The sequence below is a fragment of the Artibeus jamaicensis genome, unplaced genomic scaffold, assembly GCF_021234435.1.
Source record: "Artibeus jamaicensis isolate MK-2021 breed Jamaican fruit bat unplaced genomic scaffold, CSHL_Jam_final contig_685, whole genome shotgun sequence".
NCBI lineage: Eukaryota > Metazoa > Chordata > Mammalia > Chiroptera > Phyllostomidae > Artibeus > Artibeus jamaicensis.
This window is the reverse complement of record NW_026521924.1, coordinates 13,230,260-13,251,423: the sequence shown is the minus strand read 5'-3', so window position 1 is coordinate 13,251,423 and position 21,164 is coordinate 13,230,260. Positions and strand designations below refer to the sequence as shown.

At 48.1% G+C, this 21,164-nt stretch overlaps 2 protein-coding genes across 3 annotated transcripts; both read right to left on the bottom strand.

Annotated features, from left to right (window-relative positions):
• Nucleotides 1-1,455: 1,455 nt before the first annotated feature.
• On the bottom strand, nt 1,456-9,911 carry SNRPB (small nuclear ribonucleoprotein polypeptides B and B1). 2 transcript variants are annotated; one of them, XM_037141169.2, is made up of 7 exons: nt 9,791-9,911; nt 7,437-7,588; nt 5,348-5,459; nt 4,037-4,189; nt 3,405-3,543; nt 2,966-3,091; nt 1,456-1,778 (listed from the first exon to the last, which is right to left on the bottom strand). In XM_037141169.2, exons 1-7 carry the CDS (start codon nt 9,791-9,793, stop codon nt 1,768-1,770), a joined length of 696 nt encoding a protein of 231 aa, XP_036997064.1. In that variant the 5' UTR covers nt 9,794-9,911; the 3' UTR covers nt 1,456-1,767. The 2 variants fall into 2 exon arrangements, with proteins under 2 accessions (XP_036997064.1, XP_036997063.1); XM_037141168.2 differs by having other exon boundaries at nt 1,456-1,615.
• Nucleotides 9,912-18,041: 8,130 nt separating this feature from the next.
• Nucleotides 18,042-20,915, bottom strand: LOC128628296 (zinc finger protein 343-like). Its single transcript, XM_053671183.1, has 3 exons — nt 20,683-20,915; nt 19,542-20,514; nt 18,042-18,056 (listed from the first exon to the last, which is right to left on the bottom strand). The coding sequence occupies exons 1-3, from the start codon at nt 20,913-20,915 to the stop codon at nt 18,042-18,044; spliced, it is 1,221 nt and encodes a 406-aa protein (XP_053527158.1).
• Between the last annotated feature and the right edge of the window lie 249 nt (nt 20,916-21,164).

Sequence of the window (21,164 nt, the reverse complement as noted above, 5' to 3'; positions counted from 1 at the left end):
TATCCTAAAGTCACAGCGAGCGGGAATGTGCGGATGCCGGATGGCAGACTTCCCTTTTCTTCTCTTGGTCAGTGGTTCTCCGGAGCCCGTGTGCCTACTTTCCTGTGCAGGGCTGTACGCACAGGACCACATGCTTCACTGTTTGAATCCATTTTCAAGTTTTGAACATCCGGGACTTTTACCCTGCTCACCGCCACCAGGCAATGTGTCTGTTCCCCCTTTGATTTATGCTCGTTATTTGCATACCGAGTCCCTGCCTTTCCCGGGGCCTGGACTACAAATCCCTTCTGGGACACACCTGGCAGGCCTCAGCCCCTGCTTTGCAGTTGGTGCTGCTCAGGGCGCAGGTTCCTGGACACTGAGCAAACTACTGACACTGGTGACAAGCAGCTGCCGCCACCGCGCTCACCTCCCCGGGGTCCTTCCCCTCAGTCCCCTCTCTGGGGAACATCCTTCCCATGATGAAAAGCCCTGGTAAACTCTTTCTGTGAAAAAACTCTTGAGGTCACATGCCACATTACTCAGCCACTTTAATTTGACCACTAGAACTCTGGTATTCAGCGTACTTAGTGTTGCACAATTACCAACTCTAGTTCAAAACTTTCCATCACCACAAATGCACACCTCATAGCCACTGAGTAGTCCCCTGCATTTCCTCCAGCCCCGTGCCCTGGCAGGTTCTAACCAGCTTTCAGTCTCTTTGGTTTTACCTAGTCTATATTATTTCATATAAAAGGAATCGATCACAAATCAATTATGTGGTTTGGTGCCTGGCTTCTTTCACTTATCACGTTTTCCAGATTCGTCCAAGTGCTAATATGTATCAATACTTCATCCCTCTAGTGGCTGAGTACCATTCCATTGAAGTAGTACCCCACAATTTGTTTACCCATCCATCCCGACGGGAAGTTGGATTGTCCCCACCCTTTGATTATGCGTAACAATGCCACAAACATTCAGGTACAAGTTTCTGTGTAGACACGCATTTTTATTTGTTGGGTCACTACCCAGGAGTAGAATTGCTGGATCACACAGCGTTGTTTAACCCTTTAAAAACCCACCCGTTTTCCATAGCGGCTGCCCCACTTTACCCTCACTAGTACCGCACCAGGGTTTCTGTTTTCCCAGAGTTACCAACACGTCCCTTTCCCGTGGCTGTGAAGAGGCACCAGGGAGCTGTCCTGATGAGCGCCTTCCGAGGAGGACACCCCAAGTCCCCCCACCAACAGTGCATAAAGTGTTTATTTCAACTGGTATTTGCCAGTTAGAAGGGTTACAATATCTCGTTGTAGTTCGATCCTGTCATTCTCTTGGTATGAGTTTGTACACATCTCTGCAAGTGTAGAAAAACATTTTATAAGGGAAGCAGCTAAGATTAGGGCTAATTTTCCCAACGCACCCCTTCTCGACTCAATTAAGCACTTATTTTATCCAAAAATGAACAGAAACATCAGGTGCATCCACACGAGGCTATTAAGAGTTTATTACAAATTTGTTTCACAGGCCACAAGGAAATACAAGGACTATGTACAGTCTTTCGGGAAACAGGCAGGGAGCTGAGGAGGGCCAGGCTGAGTCTAGGGCCTTGGTGGGTGCATTCCCGGGGGAGGGGGCCCTGTAAGGGAAACCAGACAATCCGTAAGAAGTCAGACTTGCAGAATAACGGTGAGACTCCAGAACAACGGCACAACAAACAAACGGGTCTGTGGTAACGTGGCCCCGGGGCCCGGGCCTCTGTGGAGCTACTTTCATAACTGTGACCAAGGGTCAAAGAAGGCCTGAAGTAAGAGTGAGAAGTTTAGTCAGCGCCTGATCTGCAACTCAAACCCCGGCCCTGTCCCAGCCTCCCGCTCCCTGCAGTGTCGATCCATCAGAGGGGACACAGCGTGCTGACTGGAGGCCCATTTGGGGCTGACTAGGCTCCTGCTGGGTTATAAAACCCCAAAGCAGAAAACCCAGAGACACAGAGACACAGGAGTCACCGAGTGTGGCTGCGGGACATCCTAGAAGCCACTACGGCTTGGCAAGAACAACACTGGCCTGGGAGTGCGGACACTGAGCTCTCACTGGGACTGTTTCCTTGTCTGTAAAAGGAGGGCTGATCTAAGCCAGCATTACTTAAACTGGAGTTAAAAAGAGCCCTGGCTGGTGTGGCTCAGTGGATTGAGCACCAGCCTGCCAACCAAAGGGTCACTGGTTCGATTCCCAGTCAGGGCACATGCCTGGGTTGTGGACCAAGTCCCCTGAAGAGGCATGCGAGAGGCAACCACATGGATGCTTCTCTTCCTTTCTCCCTCCCTTCCTCTGCCTAAAAATAAATAAAATCTTAAAAAAAAAGATATACAGTGGTATCTCTGTACTTGTCATTAATTCATTCCAGAACTCATGACGAGTGCTAAAACTGACACACACCGAACAATGAAGTTATTTTCTCTTGCGGTGCGGCACCCTGCCTCACACAAGTTTTAGCAAGTGTGAGAAGTCCCAAGCAAGGATCAAGTGTTAAAACATTTTTTTTCTCCTCAAAATGCAGTGAGTACAGGGTTTGACAAGTTCTGAGGCCAATGAGTACCGAGGTACGACTGTATGGGCTGAACAGCACAGCCAAGCCCAGAACCCTCTCTTACTTACTAAACACTACCAAACCAAAGAGTGTAAGACAAGTCCATGACCTTTCCTGGGAACCCTGGGAATGCATCGCTTCACGTGACCTGAGAACCCGGCCTCGGACACTGAGAAGTACCCGGGTACAGGGCTGCTCCAACTGTTCTAAGCAGGAGTTAGGTCAATTTAAGAAATGCTGTTCCCTCTTTCCTTTCTGGACTAAGCTGTCTGCTAAAAGTTCACTTCCCTAGGCTTAAGGCCTGAAAGCCCAGAGGATATGGTCAAAATCTAATCTTCCCTCCACTTCCCATCCCAACAGGGCTCTAGGAAGGAAGTCAAAGTGACTGCCGTGGGCACTTACCTCGCATTCCCGGGGGAGGGGGCCGCATCCCTGGAGGGGGCATGCCCATGGGAGTCCCTCGTCCAGGGGGAATCCCCATTGGGGGACCCATGGGAGGCCTCATCCCCGGAGGTGGGCCCATCATGCCTGCAAGAGAAAAGCCCCCAAAATACAGCTCAACCGTCTGTCAAAAGGTCAAAAGCAGAAAACACACCAAGCTGCCCACCAAGTTCTGAGACAGATCCCACGCTCCCAGCAACCCCGAGCAAACGGGGACATGGGCCAAAGACGTGGGCCTCCCAGGGGCTCCCGTTCCACAGTTGGTCAGTAAGGCTGGATTTCAGAGTAATCCTGCTTAACTATAAAAACTCATCATCAGTTTCAGTCAAGGTGTGTCTCATCATAAATCCAGCTCAGGATCTTTTCTCAATTACCAATGGTCTCTTTATGGGCTTCTCACCTGGAGGGGGTGCCCCTCGGCCTATTGGTGGGGGAGGACCCCCACGGCCTGGTGGGTACTGGGTTGGGGCCCCTGCAATACTGGCTGTGGCAGCAGCCGCAGCAGCTGCAACGGTGCCTCTTCCCTGCGGGGTCATCACCTAGGAAGACACAGGAAGAGAATTACAGACAGAACATTCCATGCAGCGTCCGCTCTCCCCGCAACTCGGGAAAGAACAGCAAACACCAGATCTCCTAAGGGAAAACTCATGGCATCAGACTTCTTACTCAAAACCATCTTGCAGAGAAGATCAAGTTTAAATGCCCAATTCCAATCTTCTAGCCTGAGCAGAGGATACCAACGCAAATTGGAGATAAGAGAGTATATTTCAAATGTCATCACAGAAACACTTTGCTCCAGTACAGACGACTAATACACTTTTCACGCATCCCTTCACTTCAATACCATCGATATCATTCACAATGACAAGTTTTCCTTTCCGACTGATTCCAGGAACAATACACAAAGCCCTGTGCATGAAATACGGATGGTCAGACCGTCACAGGTTGATCACTCTGGACTCTTCCCAGATGTGGACCCTCCCTCCATCCTTTATTTTAACCAGCAGACACTGGTGCCCTTCACCAACTCACCTGTTGGGATGGCCCGCCAACCCCACGAACTGGCCCAGCAAGCCCTGCAGGAGCCTGGGGCATGGGGACGCCGGCTGGGATTCCTCTGCCTGCAGCTCTGCCGATCCCGGGGCCCCCGGCAGCTCCAGCGAGTGGCACTCGGGCAATGCCAGTCTGGAAAATGAAGGAACGTGCTGAAACGCTTGTGGCCTAGAGAATCACACATGTACTCTGGAATGCCACTGCCCGGAGCACACCTCAGACTTCCGGGGCCCCAGAACAACGCTCCACCTGTGCGTGATAACCCCATCACTCCTTCACCTGGGATTGTATGCCTAGCTGCCACCCCTGCAGCGAGCTAGAACAGCCTAAGGGTAACTTTAGAGAAACATGCCACAACACAATCACCTACGAACTCCTGTGAAAATTAAAACAAATTCAGAAGGGTGCGGTAGTCAAGAGCACTTGACAACCTGGGGACTGTTTCCTCATCTGCAAATGACAGAGCAACAACGAAACTGATCGTGGTCATGACGGTGTACAATAGGCTACATTAGAGCACTAAATTCCACTGGAAATAGGTATCAAGAGCTATGAATATGCTTGGAACCGAAAAATATAACATCCCTTGCAGACATTTATACTGGAAAAAGCTTCAACTGCAGTCCAAAAATCAGAAAATGACTATGATAAACTACTTTGTATTCATCTGAGAGACAATTATAGTCATTTCATTAACATGACTTGTAGCAAGCAGAACAATGTTTACAGTAAGTGAAAAAGCCGAACTAAATATTACATGCATATTATGTGTTAAATACTAAAAAATATGTATGTGGAGTGAAAAAGGGAAAACAAACTTGGTTAAATCCTTTAAGCCTGCTCTATTTCTAAATGTATTGACAGGGTGGCATTTATAGAACCAATGCCATCTGTACTGGTTGGGACCAAGCGCCAGTGTCATCACCTGCTAGCTGTAACACCCTGAGCAAGTTACTAAAACCCAGTTTTCATTTATAAAGTAGGAGTAATTTATCCCAAAAGAGGATTATGAGAATTAAATAAAATACTCAGTGCACCCCGGCTGTGTGGCTCAGCCCGGACACTTGCCCAGATTGCGGGCCAGGTCCCCAGTTCGTTGTGCGTTGTGCGTGAGAGGCAACCAATCAATGTATCTCTTGCACATCGATGTTCCTCTCCCACTCTTCCCACACTCCCTTCCCATTTCTCTAAAAATAAGTAAATAAAAGCTTCAAAAAGAAAAGGCTTAAGTGCTTGGCACACAGCATAAGCTCAATAATGGCCCTGCCCTGGCACCTGGCTCTGACTTACGTCTTTGGGGGGAGGCCCCTCTACGGTCATGGAGACCAGGTTCTCCCCTCGAAGCAGCACCAGACCAAGGACTCTCTTCTCTTCTCTCTCTGCTTGTTTTGAGTTCTTCGGCCTGCAAACAGGTTCAGGAGAAGAAACAAAAAAGCAAGTATTAGAAAGAGGGTAAAGTTCATGTTTACCTTCCCAAAGGCCTCCAAGACTTGTTTTACACTCTTTCTCCTGACAAGCGACACACGAGCTTTCCCTAAGACAGCTCCTCCAGACAGTCCTCACAGGCTGACTCTGTAACCCAAAGTGGTTGTTTCCCATGCCAGGAGGACACACAGAACAAGCGACAACAGTCCAGAAAGCCCAGCCCGGCTCAATGTCACTCAGCAACAACCGTCCAGTTACCCTTCCGCAGCCTTCTTCGCTATCACTGTTCCCTCCCTTTGGCTTAAGGTCTTGCCAGTGTCAGAAGGCAGCCAAAACAATTCCTCAGGTCAACTGAATCCCACTCACCCCACTTACCAGTGGGCCTATCACTCCGTCCCTCGCTTCACACCAGAAATAGAAACCATAAAGGAAAAGAAGAGTTAACTACACAGGAACCACACCTCTGTCCTCACAGCACAGAAAGATCTCCTGACAGCCACAGCCATAAAAGGATGAACAAAATATGAGTGTGAACTGGAAAAATAAACTACAAGATAGGGAAGGGAAGGAAAAAACCAAAACCAGTGCACTAAAAATAAAGAAAAAAGAATATACCTCAATGTAAAAATGAACTTAAAGGTTTCATTTTAAAGCTATTTTATATTAAAGTAACAGTGATTTTCCCTGGCTGGTGTAGCTCAGTGGATTGAGCGCAGGCCTGCGAACCACACGATCGCAGTTTGATTCCCAGTCAGGGCACATGCCTGGGTTGCAGGCCGGTTCCCTGCAGGCCAGTTCCCAGCAGGGGATGCACAAAAGGCAACCATACATTGATGTTTCTCTCCCTCTCTCCTTCCCCCTTCCCCTCTAAAGATAAATAAATGAAATCTTTAAAAAAAAAAAAAAAGTAACAGTGATTTTCTGTGGGTGGACTCCCCCCCCCTTTTGCTAATCTGTGCTTTTTAAATTTTTAAATGAAAGTACATATTGCCCTTTTACAATCTTTAAAAAAACCCTTCTGGGCATCTTAATTTTTTTCTCATGTATTTTTCTGCATTTTAAAAAAGTATTTTCTAGTAAACACTTTTTTTATCATTAGACTAAAGTTAGTTTCATTCATAAAACAAAGAGAACCGTCTGGAACAGCTCTACACTGCTCCGCCGGCCCTGCTCTAATGCGCATTGTGTCCTGTGCTTCTTAACCTCCTGCCACAAAGAAACCAACAGCCCAAGAGGGAGTCAAGGGAATTCACAGCTCCTGACAACATAACATGCAATGCACATGGCAAAAGACAGCTGGATGAGCATGGAAATCACTTAACCTCTTTGGGCCTCAAGATGCTTTAAATGTAAAAATAGGACCAAAAACTAGACCACACAGTTTAGTAGGCCAGAAACTTCCGGGAGTCTTAATATAAGGGAGTTATCCAATAACTTGTGGAACTGTGGGAAAGTAGAAAATAAGTCCAACTTTTTCTATGAATGCCAAGAAAAATCACTGGCCCCAAACCCAGAGGGAGCTGAGCACTTACCCTGAAGAGGGTCAGAGGCTTCTTAAAGCAGTTTCAGACCAGGCTGCAAGGGGAGAGCCCTTTAGGCTACAGCTTTACAAATAGGCAATGAGGCCAGAAAATCAAGCTCTCCCCCCTCACACACCTGTGGGGAAAACAGGAGAGCCCTTTACCCCAGTACCCGGGGGGCACAAGAATGAAAGAGAAACAAAAAGCCTAGCAGCCCTCCTTACAACTTGTAATGTGCTAGAACTACAGAGCAAGGCTTGCTGGGCTAAAGAAGGAGATTTCTTAAGAGTCCAACGTCACCGTTTAAATCTGCCCTCTAGAACGGAGAGCAAACCGACCAGAAGCAGCTACCTACATCACCACCTATCACTTGGACCACCCACCCAATCTACTCCTCCCGATCCAAATCCCTCCCCACACAGCCCACTCCTCACTTGATCTTCCTGAATTCATCACAATCACATAGGATCAAATTCATATGCTTGTCGAAAGCCTTGAAGGTGCCAATGAAGATACGACCGTCTTGCAGGATGCACCTCATCCTGTAGTCGATGTGCTGCAGCATCTTGCTGCTCTTGCCCACAGTCTGTAAGAAGAAATCAGCAGGGAGGAGAGTCACCTCTTCTGGAACCACATACCCCTTAGTCCTTCCTAAAAACTTCTGCTGCGGCCTTCTTTCCCATGTGTCTGTCTGTCTCAGTACAGCCAGTCCTTTTCCCAGGAATTCTGCCATGACAGCTTGTGCTCAGCCCCGACCTCCACCCACTACTGTTTCCCCCGCTTTCCCTTCAAATAATTGCACATTACAACTGCCTTTGTTTAGGCTGGGTACATTTCAGGAGTGAGCTCGTAGGATGTCTCCAAACTAATCCAACCCATCCCTAGCAGAGATCAGCCAGCTGCCATTGTGAAGATTAACAGTGTGACCCCGGTGCTGTAAGACACCCACACCTCATTAAAGGGACTGAGTAAAAAAGCTGGGATGGGACTGGCACTAAAAACCCAACCAATCAGAAGCTGATCAGAAAGGAGCTGATCACCCTGGAGGTGAGTGTGGAGTCCCCCAGTGGAGAATCTGTGAGTGCCTCCAAGGCTGCCTTTGGGAAACTTGCTTGTGGCCAGGGTGCTCATCGGTCTGAACACAAAATGATCTTTAAGAATACATGACGTAATATACTTCTTAATTAACCCAAGCACCTTTTCTGCTTTACAGTCTGGCTTGTAGTGTATCTCTGCTAAAACAGACTATAATGACAGCACAGTGTGAACTGTCGGGTGCCCTGGGCAGTTATATTTCTCCACAGAAATCAATGATCTGGCATTTGACCTGTGTATCAGCCTCCCATCAATCTGACTGGCGTTGGCCAGTCTTAACTCCTACAAGGGCCTTCTATGGGCCAGACCTGTGTGTGCTGTTCATCTGTGAGCTTGGACAAGAACAGGTTACTGAACATCCACATGTGTGAATCAGAACCTTGAACTGCACCCTGGAGACCCAGGTTATGGGGGATGGCTCTTTTAATCGCCTTGTAATCAATCACACAGCTCCCAGACACACTCCTCAACCTTCACAGCAACATTTTTTGGTCCACCCTGTAAATAGCTGACCCTTACCAGGAGGTTCACTGTATACCAGGCACTGTGACAAGAACTGTATATCTCATTGAATTCTCAAAATCAGCTCCATTATTTTTGCTATTTTACAGATGAGGCCACTGAAGCTGGGAGACGTGAAGTAGCCTGCCCTGTCTCGGGGTCAGGAAGCTGTGCTGGAACCTAATGAGCCTGAATCCAGTGCCCACTCTTCTAACCAACTCCCCAAACAATACCCGACCTGATTTCCCTGCTTTCAATTCACCCAACACAGATCACCTACAGAATAAAGTGTCCTTTCTAAACACAAAGTCCATGTCATTTTGCAGGTCGCAATCCCTCAAGGACATGCCTCCTCACCAGCACGATTAAGGAGCATGTAAGGCATTTAGTAACCAGGCTCCTGCCAATTCTTCCCATCTCGTCTTCCACCTCTTCCTCCCGGTCCACTTCCAGTAACTTTCAATGCTTTGCTCTCGCATCCTTTGAATCTGTTAATACCCCCGCCCAGGAGTATCCTTTACTCCTAAAGGCATTCTTACCCCGCCTCCCTCCGCACCACTACTTTTACTTAATGCCGAATTACAACTCTGCATTATGTCCCCAATTAAAAAGTGAACTCGGTGAAGAAAGGATACATTTCGTAGGATAGCCCCAACTCCTGAAAAGTCAGGTATTCATACATACATGCTGAAGAAGTTCAACTCTTCCTCCTAACAGTCTCATTCGCCCTCCCGCTCCCTCCTCCCCATCTACTAGACCCCAAAATATTCTCTGGTTTTGGCCAGAAGCCCTTCCACCTCTTGCCCCATGTCCTTCTTAGGCACTCACCCCCTTCCCTAGTCCTCCTGTGGCTCTAGTGCCCGCTCTCAAATTACAGACACACATTTCTTCTGCAAAAGTTTACTTAGTGACTACAGGATCCCAAGTACTGCAACAACAGCAGAGAGAAGACCCACGGTTCTACCCTCGCCCCCACCGAGCGACCCGGACCTCCGTCCCGCAGTTCCAGCTTCCCCCTCCCCCAACCCGCCGAACAGCCAGAGTCCGCGTATTTCGCGCCGGGACGGAGTGGACGCGATCCCGACCTTCACCGCAAAGAGCGGCCAACCACGGCTTCCTCCCCAATCGGTTGCGGCCGCTCCCTCCACAACAGACCCGGAAGCGCCCGCATCCCCAGCTTGTATCTCCTCACCATGGTGGCGGTTTTGATGGCTCCGATTCCCGCCGGATTCGCCTCCGCTTAGGCCTAGTCGCCCTCCCGCAGCCTGCTTCCCGCCACTGTTGCCGGAAGTGCGAGTGTGAGCAAAATGGTGTCGGGTGGAAGCTACTTCCGGTCCCAGAGCTGGGCAGGGAGCTTGTAACCTGATGTGCTCAAAGTGGGGCGGGGCTTGGGGGAGGGAGTTAAATCAAAGTTAACTGTCCGAGCTGGTTTTCACTCTCCGCCGTCCAGGCCCCGGCCCATTAACTGCAGGTCCACAACTCCGGCCACTCTACCCCGGCTCAGTCCGGTACAGCCACATAAACTGTCCCAGTTTATCCGTGAACTTGCTCGACGCGCTCTCGCCTCACCAGGTAGGCATTCGCTGTTGCATTTGCCTGGAATGTTTGTCGTCCGGGTGGGTGCACCTCTCTTGCCCTTACCTTCAAGACTCAACATTTTCCCACTGAGGACTTAACTGCCTCGGCCATCCTGTTTAAAACTGCAACCTTCCCTTTCTCTTTAACCTTAATAGCTAACATACTGCATGTTTTTGTCATTTCGTTATCCCTCCCCATCAGGATGGAAGTTCCAACAACTGGATTTTTGTCTATTGTTCACTGCTGTAAGTACCTAGAAACTGCTTAGCAGAAATCAACGACTTAATAAATATTTGAATGAATATTTCCCAATCAGTCCCATCCAGTTCCGTGATTTCTGAATGCTACTACATGCTCAGGTTTTTCAAATTTACTTACTCCTTTAACCCTGGGCTTCTTGGTTTAACTTTTGGCTTTGATATCCAGCCACCTGCATGAATGTCTAAGTTTAACGATGAAAATTAATTTTTTAAGCACATGATTTTTAAATATGTTATTTTTAAATTTTTTTATTGATTTTTAGGGGGGAGGGGCAGAGAGAGAGAATTTGTTGTTCCACTTATTCATTCATTACTTGGTTGATTCTTGTATGTGCCCTGACTGGGGATCAAACCCACAACTGTGGTGTATCAAGACAATGCTCTAACCAGCTGAGCTACTTGGCCAGGGAAAACTACATACTTTATTCTATTTACTCTTCTTCCCCAAACCACTTACCAGTGTTCCCCATCTCAGAAGCTTCTCAGGTCAAAAATCAAAATGGCAAATTTGGCAGCATCCTTGACCCCTCTCTTTCTCTCCCATGTCACAATCAGCCAGCAAATCCTCGCCTTCAAAATGTCTTAGAGCTGACTGCTGTCACCTACCCCTCTACTACCACTCCAGCCCTAGCCACCTCTATCTTGGATAATTGAATGAGCCCCTAAGCGGTCTGTTGGCTTCCTCTCTTGCACTCACAGCAGCCAGAGGGATCCTTCTATAGTGTGATGATGGGATTACGAATATCAGACAATGTCATTGCCCTGCTCTCCACTTCCCCATAACTTCCCAGAACATAAGCAATAAAATCCAGCCCTGCAGCCCTTTCCATCCTCAGCTCCTTCACCATTCCCTTCATTCCTCCTCCTCCAGTCATACTAGTCTCCTTGTTGTTCCTCAAACCTAGCAAGGAAAGCTTCCACCTCGAGGCTTTGCGATTTCATCCTCACACTACCCTAAAATGTATGTTCTGCCATCCCATTTCCGTTGATCTGTAGATGATGAGATGGAGTCTCAAAGAGACAAATTATCTTGCTCAAGGTGGCAAAAACAGGAATATAATACCATCTGATTCCTCAGCTGCTCCCAAGGGAGCCTGCCTCCTAACAAATCACTCATGCGTGCATTTTTAAATGTATTTAGTACCTACTGAGGCCATGCACTGTTACTGAGATACAAACTCCCTTCCTGGAAGGAGTTTATGTTCTATTGAGAAAGACAGGCAATAAACCAAATGAACAGGTTAGAAAGTAACAGAGTGATTTGTGGAAAAGAGAAAAAGCAGGGCAGAGGGATTGAGAGTGTTGGGTCGTAACTGGACGGATGACCATGGAAAGCCTCTCTGAAGAGTGCATGTGAACAAAGACCCGAACGAAGGACATTTGAACATTTCTTACAAAGGAATTCATACAGTACACGGTCTTTAGTGACTGCCTTACTTCACTTAGCGTATTTTATTCTTTTTTGTATTTTGTTTTCCCATTACCATTTAAACCCCCTTCCCCTCTTCTGCCTTTACCCACCCCACCCCCCTCACTTAACAATGTTTTCACGGTTCATCCACAGTGGCACGTTTATCAGTACTTCATTCCTTTTTTATGCCCGAATGCTATTTGTATGGATATACCACTTTTGTTTACCCATTCATCAGTTAATAAGACACAAAGTTGTTTCCACCCTTTGGCTGTTATGAACAATGCTACATTAAACATCCATGTGCAAGTTTTCATGCTAACATATGCCTTCATTTCTTTCGTGTGTGTATGTATATACCTAGGAGTGGAATTGCTGGGTTATATGGTAATTCCATTTAGTTGTTTGAGGACCTGCCAGACTATTTCCACTAGCAGTCTGTGAGGGTTCTGATTTCTCCACTTCTTCACTGACACTAGTTATTAAGTGATCTAGATTGAGCCATCCTAGGGTATGTACCTGGGATTTATTGAATTGTGGTTTTGATCGGCATTTCCCTGATGACAATAATGTTGAGCATCTTTTCATGTACTTACTGGCCATCTGTGTATCATCCTTGGGCTATGTGCTTTTCTTATTGAGTTATGAGTTCTTTATGTGTTCTAGATACAAGTCCCCTATCAGATACGACTTAAAAACACTTTCTCTCATTCTGTGGGTTGTCTATCAAGAAAGTGTGCAACTCTACCACCTTCTTGATAGTGTCCTGCACCGTGGTTTTTAATTTTGATGAAGTCCAATTTATCTCCCTTTTTTCCTTTGTTTGCTTATGCTTTTGGTGGCATATCTAATCCTTTGCCAAACCCAAGAACATGAAGATTTGGCTCTGTTTTCTTCTTCTCAGAGTTTTATAGTTTTAGTTTCTTACATTTAGATCACAGGTGGCAAACCCCAGGCCCATGAGCCGAATCCGGCCCTCCACCTTGTTTCTACCTGGTGGCAGCGCCAAGGAGCAGTTACATTTACACAGTCCTAAAATTACATTCAGCCCTTTGAAGGCAACCACGAGGCTGATGTGGCCCCCAGTAAAAATGAGTTTGACACCCCTGATTTAGTTCTTTGATACGTTTTTAGTTAATTTTTACAGACGGCATAAGGTAAGGATTCGACTTTATTCTTCAGCAGGTAAATATCCAGTTGCCCCAGCACCATTTGTTGAAAACACTATTCTTTCCCCATTGAATGGTCTTGGCACCCTTGTGGGAATCAGTTGACCACGGACACATGGTTTTCTTCTGATTTCTCGATCCGTTCCATTGATCTGTATGTCTATCCCACTGTCTATATACCATTGCTTTGTAGTAAGTTTGGAAATCAGAAAATGTGAGTTCTCCTCATTTGTTTTTCTTTTACAAGATTGTTTTGGCATTCCAGATCCCTTGCAATTTCATACAAATTTCAGAACCAGCTTGTCAGTTTCTACAAATAAGAAAAAAAAGAGGTCATGAATTCCAGAACAAGGGGTTAAGTGGGCTACTCACTGGGCCTTTGGTAAAGTGGCCCCAAGGTTCAGTCCAGATCAGTAATTTTCATCCTTTTTCATTTAATGGCACACATAAACTAATTACTAAAATGATGCTGCTCTGACAAAAAAAATAGGTATAATTTTTATTCATTCATATGGGACAGCTATTGTTGTATTGGCTGTCATCATTTTTTATTTAGAAATCCAAGGGAAAAAGAGGTCAGTGCCCCTGACTAAGAAGTCAGATACTGCATGTTTTAAAAACTCTCATGGCACACTGGTTGAAAATCACTAGTATAGGTCAAGGATCGGCCAACTTTTTCTGTTCAGGGTCAGAGTATTTCAGGGTATATGGGCCATATGGTCTCTGATGCAGTTACTCAATGATGGTACCATGAAAGCAGCTATAGACAATACATAACAAATGTGGGGCCACGTTACAATAAAACTTTATTTATGGACACGGATATGTGTCACAAAATAGTACTCTTCTTTTGATTATTTTCAACCATTTAAAATGTAAAAAGCCACTCTGAGCTTGCAAGCCTTACAGAAAAACAGGAAACAGGCCATATTTGGCCTTCCGGCTGTACTTAGCCATCCCCAAGTCTAGACCGTTAGATTTTTGTTTTTGGGTTCAGGGCCAGAGCTCCCACTAGTGTTGATAGTAACTTTGACTAGCATTATTTCTTCGGCTTATGGGTTCAATGAATAATGCCATCAAAAGTTCGTGTCTTTGCCTTCATTCAAGAACTACACACACAATTCACCTCTGTGTCAGTCTAGGTCCAATGAGGAGCCAGAAACCACACAGTAATTTAAACAGGAAATTTAACATAAAGAATTATTATACAGAGTGGAGAGGGGAGGGAATTTCAGGGGAAAAGGGGAAGGGTCTACAGGAACAAGTATAAAGGACACATGGACAACAACTAAGGGGGGTGGAAATAGGAGGGAGGTGGGGAGCACTGGGGGGGGTGGGCTGGGATGGGAGTAAAAGACACAGAAAACTGTACTTGAACAACAATTAAAGTAAAATTTAAAAATAAAAAATAAATCCTGGGGAAAAAAAGAATTACTATACAGTGACAGGAGAGTAACTAATACATATTGGAAGAAAACAGCCAGGGGAGAGTTCCTAAGGAAGGGTCAAATGGAAGCAGCATTCCCCTGCAAGGCTGGGGTTCAGCCCTCCCTGGAGGTGTGTGGTTACAGCCTGCTGATGGTGGAGAAGTTGGGGTGGGGGACTGCACAGGCCAGAGCTGGCAAGCAGGATAATCCTCTGGATTGCAGGCCGGCCAAAGGCGGTTGGATGTGGACAGAGAACCAAGATGCTGCTATTGATACCAAACATGGAGCCCACACTGTCTGTGTCTGAAGGGCTGCATCGAAGGAACCCATGAGGCACAAGTGAGATGAGGCCAATGGGCAGGTGAGTGGGAACTTCACAGCACAGCTATAGGCACTGCTGGAAATGCAGAGCAAAAAGCTGCAGGGACCCAGTGTGCTTTTCTGCACAGCCTGGGATGGGGCAGCTAAGGAGGGACCCTGCTGTGCATGCACATGGAGCTGAAGAAAGGGGCTGGGGAGCTCTGGGCCTCCGCAGGAGATGAAAAGTCAGGTGATCTGCTTGTCAGGAAGCCAGTCCAGTGGGGCCCCAGATTCCATGCCCGTGGAGATGAAGGGAGGGTGCGGAAGCAGGGACCTGTGCTGCCTGGGCTCCTGACGAAACCGCCGCTGCCTGAGTGGACAGCTGAAGAAAACACAGGATGGCCAATCAGTAGAGGCAGCTGTGTTCTGCAGGCATGTAGCATGAAGAGACCACGCTGGTCAAGGAGTTGGGGGGAAAAGGGTACTCACTCTTCAGGAGCCTGGTGAAAGAGCCACTGAGCCCAGAAGGACCACCCCGTTCTCCTGCGGTGTTGCTCCAGAGCCCACTACTGATAAACCTCGTGCTAGCTGGCCAAGGGAAAGTATTTAAAGGGCCCAGATCCACTTTCATAGATCAGGCAACAAAAAGTGAATTTGGAGCTGAGACAGTATGTTAACATGTGGCGCCATTCCACACACAAAAAACACATTCCACCACACAGGTCAGCACAGCACAGGAGCTGGGTGGGGAGAGAGGGTGAGGTTCAACCCACCCCCCAGAGAAGGCACTCTCCCTACAATAAACAGACAAGGTGATGCTGGCTTTCCGCTTGGATTCTCGGGGTGATAAGAACTGTTTATCTTTAGCAAATGTTTCTACTGTTGGAAAGCTGTGTTTGTGGACATCCTTTTAAATTCTCCCCTATCTTCTACATCCAGGCAATCAATCATCGGTACTTTGGAAACAAACCCTAGGACACTTCTATCTTCCCTTGCAGGCCACATTGCTATCTCCAGAGCTGTTCTGGAAATTTTGTCTGGGCCACGACCACACTTCTGACCTCCCAAATCTGTCCCGGTCTCAGTGCTGTTCATCACGCCTTATCTTTCTCTTAATTTTTCTCCATCTCCCTGCATCATCTCTTCCACATCTTCAACCCCCAGATAATTCCTGTGTTGATGTGTTGGCAGGAAATCTGAAGTGTTTTCACAATTTTATTAATCAGACACAACTCCAATATTGTAATTTATTTACACTAAGATTTTGACAGGTTGGGCCCTTCTGTCAAAAGACAAGCAAGCCTCTGTTCATGGCAGTGTCTCCGAGCCTTAGGGAAAGGCTCAGGCCCTGCTTTTAGTTATTAGGACAGATACTGCACAGAGACTGCGCAGACAAAAACTATTATAAGTAGCATTAAAATCCCCAGGGGGCCCTGGCTGATGTGGCTCAGTGGATTGAGTGGAGGCCTGTGAGCCAAAGGGTCACTGGTTCAATTCCCAGTCAGGGCACATGCCTGGGTTGCCAGTCAGGTCCCCAGTAGGGGGAGCGTGAGAGGCAACCACACACATTGATGTTTCTCTTCCTCTCTTCTCCTTCCCTTCCCCTCTCTCTAAAAATAAATAAAATCTTTAAAAAAAAATAATAAAATCCCCAGGGGATGTGAAAGGTTGGGAAAAGGGGCACCAATGACCAGCAGCAGGGAGGGCTCTGCAGACACAACTCTGCCGCGGTGTCAGTGAGCTGGGACCCGTCCCTGTGGGGTCCCTGTTGGCAGTGGATGAAGGCCAAACCTGTCCCTGAGTGTAACCTGGCTTTGGGAGATTACCAGTCCCCAGCTGCTGCCCAGACCCTCAGAGAAGGAATTCTCTTACCCTCTTCAGAACACTGGTGAACACTGGTGGAAGGAACTCTAGGAATCTTCCTTTTTTTTTTTTTTAAAGTACTATAGAATGCCATGTTTCAACCTATCCCAATTAATTCTCTTTAATTAAAGGGCAGTTGTGTGCTTGGCTGTTCTCCAAAATGACATCTAGATTAAATTCAACAAAGAGGGTATACCCTGTTTTTTAAAAGAAGGTACTGGTTTTTCTTCTTGGCATTTCCCTCTCCCAATAGCAGGACACGGGGAAGGGCCTTGAGCTCACGTGGGAGGCAAAGGGCCCATCTCATTCATCACTGTTCAGACCCGTGTACACTTTCCACCTGTGGCTTCCAGGTCTGACTGGAAGCAGTGCTAATGTCACAGGAGTAGTTCTGGCAAAGGACTGTGAGGGAAAGGGGTGGGGGCCTACATACTGGTGCTGACGCCTCTTCCTCACCTGAGCAGACCCATGAGCCATGGGAGACTTGACTGCAGGGCCGAGGGAGTGAAGGCCTTGGAGCCAGGGACTCCTTCAGACTCTGCACCGGCCCCTCCTTGGCTGGGGTGTTAATACCACTCTGCGCCTTCTCTGATTTTCAAAGCCTGATGTCAAATTTGTGGACCCAAACTCCAACTGAGCAAACCAACCTGCTACAGTGTAGGCAGACCCTCTCCCAGTGAACAGTGATTGGCCCAGAACCTAGAAATCAGAGCCAGGGATGGTGGGGTTGTCAAGTCGGGCAACCTGGGCTCCGCAGGGAGTGGGACGAGGCAAGGGTGCGGCCGAAGGGCCAGGTCCCTGAGCTGGAGAACAGCAGCTGGTGTTTGGCTAGGCTGTCTTGGACCAGTTAGTAGAAAGACGATGTGCGGTGTCATTAATAGGGCCCTTATATTGGAGGGCTGAGGGGACATGGCACTGAAGCTACATTTAGGGGTCTTTAGACCTCCGAGTAGCTAAGAGGCCCAAAGCACTGACTCATGACTGGAGAACAGGCCGTGGTTAAAGGACTGGAGCTCAGACTGTGGAAGGCAGCAGAGAGGGCGTGCTTAAAAGGTCCCTGAAAATGCAGGACATACACGGGCCATCGGGGAACAGTGATGCTTCAGTGAGGATGAGGAGGATTCAGCTAAGACCTGAGTACAGATTAAAAGGAACAAAGCCCCGGAAGGAACTTCCCAGAAGCCAAAGGGAGTAATCAGTCAGAAGAAGAGGCAGTCCGGGCCTGGAGACCTGGCAAGTTCCCTCCCCTCGGCTGGCATGTCTCCAGAATCTCGATCACCCTCCCCATGCAAAGGCCCAGATTCCCCAACAAATTGATTAGATTTATTTGGGACTTATTTTCTTCTCAAGGATTGGATTCATGCCCCAAATCTAGGCCCGAATTCATGTGAATTCCTTTCCAAATGGATGAGAGACTAAGGGGCACAGCTTGAGCTTATTCAAGATTCGACTAGAACAAAAGGACAAGAAAACACAGGTCAGAATTGGTGCATGAAAAGAAAACAAGTTGGTCGTTCTTAGGTCACTTCAATAAAAGCTTTTACTTATTTATTGCATCTGATTACAGAAAGTAGAAGAAAACATGTCTATTTAGTTGCTCGTTCTATCTCAACTCTCACACAAAAGATGACAGCGGGTGTCGAGAGCTCGGAAACACCCTGGAAGGTGCGTGAGGCAGACAGAGGTCTGTGGTGGCAGGAATGTCCTCTTAGCCTCCGCAGAAGGTGCATCAGGGTGAAGCTCCCCCCACAAACTCTGCCCACACAGGTCTTCTCCCTGAGGGTCCTCGGGTCGAAGATCAGGTAAAACTAATCACTAAAGCGTCTCACCGACTCCCTCCCTGTCCATGTAAAGCTTCTTCCAACGCAGCTGTGCTCTGATACGTAGCGAGCCGTGCTTTTCCCGAGTCTGTGCCCATTCTGCCCACATGCATAGAGCTTCTATGTACAAGTACGAGCTGGGGCTTGTGAAAGGTGACTCATGTCCACACTCCTTGTACACTTCACATGTCTTACAGTGGAGTCACCAGAGAGACAATGAGACGGGGAACTGAGTGGTTTTTTGGTGAGTAAGGGCTGACCGGGCAGAGGAAGAAGCTCACCTGCAGTGTGTTTCCAACTGAGATCTTACGAGCATCTCTGGATCCAGGATGACCCTTTGGACCCAACTGAGTTCAGGAGTGAGGTTTCGCCTCCCCATGTCCATCTGCCATTGACCAGGCGTGAGTCCGTAGGGAGGTGCAGTTCCCTGTGGCTGAGAGCAGATCCTGGAGAAGAATTCGGCCCTGCGGCCATCAGAGCTGCAGCTGCGTTGGTCCGGATGCGGTTATCTGGGCAGAGCTCCTCGGCATCCTCAGCCCTAGACATGACCCCACTTCACCCCTACAGAAGGATCTCCCTGCGGCGTGAGAGCCCGAGAGCCTTGCCCAACACACAGCTCCTCCCTGAGGGCGCCACCTTGTGCCTGTCCGTCGGCCGCTGGATGTTCGGGAAATGTTGACTTACTGCTAACGCCTCCCCCACAGTCCCTGCTCACCCCACGTGTCCGCCTAAGTGTGTCCTCCTTGTGCAATAAGCGTCGACTTACAGCTGGAGTGACCCACACTCTGAATGTGTAAACCTCCTCGGATGAATGTGTCCCCGAAGCCTGATGAGAGTCACCAAATCTCTGAAGGTCCACTCACTCCACACACACAGAAGGGCTATTCCCTAGGTGTCTCCGTGGCACAAGATGAGGTTTGACTGACTGCTGAAGTCTTGCCTGTGATTTCTGCATTCACAAGGCTTCTTCCCTCAGTGTGTCCTCTGGGGTCTGATGACATTTGGCTTGTGCTGTCCGTACCCCTTGGAAACATAATGCTTTTCCTTGAGTGTGTCCCCTGGTGCATGAGGAGAAGTGACTTCCGGCTAAAGCCTCGTCCACACTTATCACACACATAAGGCTTCTCCCCTGAGTGCGTCCTTTCGTGTGTGGTGAGGGTCGATTTATAGAAAAAGCCTCGCCCACACTCATTGCATATATAAGGCCTCACGCCTGAGTGTGTCTTCTGGTGTCTGACCAGATTTGACTTGTAGCTAAAACTTCGCCCACACTCCCCACAAACATATTTCTGCCCTGTGTGTGTCCCCTGGTGAGTAAGAAGGAATGACTTCCGGCTAAAGCCTCGGCCACACTCACCACACGTGTGAGGCCTCTCCCCTGAGTGAAGCCTCTGGTGTTTTCTGAGGGTTGACTGATCACCAAATCTTCGTCCACACTCCGGGCACATGTAGGGCTTCTCCCCTGAGTGTGTCCTCTGGTGTCTGATGAAGCATGACTTCTCACTGAAGCTGTGCCCACACTCCTGACAAACAAAGGGCTTCTCCCCTGAGTGAATCCTCTGGTGTTTTCTGAGGGTTGACTGATCACCAAATCTTCGTCCACACTCCATGCACACATAGGGCTTCTCCCCTGAGTGTGTCCTCTGGTGTCTGATGAAGCATGACTTCTCACTGAAGCTATGCCCACACTCCTGACAAACAAAGGGCTTCTCCCCTGAGTGAATCCTCTGGTGTTTTCTGAGGGTTGACGGGTCACCAAATCCTCGTCCACACTCCATGCACACATAGGGCTTCTCCCCAGAGTGTGTCCTCTGGTGTCTGGTGACGGATGACCTCTCACTGAAGCCCTGTCCACACTGATGACAAACGTAGGGCTTCTCCCCTGAGTGAATCCTCTGGTGTTTTGCGAGGGTTGACCTATCACCAAATCCTCGTCCACACTCCATGCACACATAGGGCTTCTCTCCGGAGTGTGTCCTCTGGTGTCTGATAAAGTACGCCTTTTCGGTGAAGCCGTGCCCACACTCCTCACAAACATAGGGCTTCTCCCCAGAGTGACTCCGCTGATGTCTAGTGAGGACTGAGTAACTTCTAAAGCTCTGCCCACACTCCTTGCACAAATAATGGTTCTCTTCTGAATGTATTTTTATGTGTCTGTTCAGGTTGGACTTCTGGCTAAAGCTTCGCCCACACTCGCTGCACGTGTGCGGATTCTCTCTTGGGTGTCTCTTCTGGTGATTAATGAGGACCGACAACAGGCTAAAGCCTCGGCCACACTCAACACACACATAAGACTTCTCCAATGCGTGCGTCCGCTGGTGTCCGATGAGGTTTGATTTATCTTTAAAGCCTTTCCCACACTCCTTGCAAACATGGAGCTCCTCCCCTGAGAGGGTTACCTGGTCTGTAATAGAGTTTGATTCCAGGCTACCATCTCGTTCGTGCTCACTAGAGACGGCTCCAGATCTTGGGGTTTCCGATTCCTTCATTCTTTTGTCAGTTTGCACAGGGTTTGCCCTTTGGGATGAGTTGGGCTCTATTCCTACCACTGTGTTGCTTTCTCTAGGACTCACTGACTGCGGTTGGAGTGAGCTGGGGGAGGCGCTTGATGTTTTTCTCCCCTCTGTGCTCACAAACAAGGGTCCAAAGCCGTCTTCTCTCTCTTGACCTTCTGTGTTTTCACTCCAGCAGCTCGGAGAAGAAAACTTCGGCTCCGGGTGCCCTGGGCCAGAATGCCC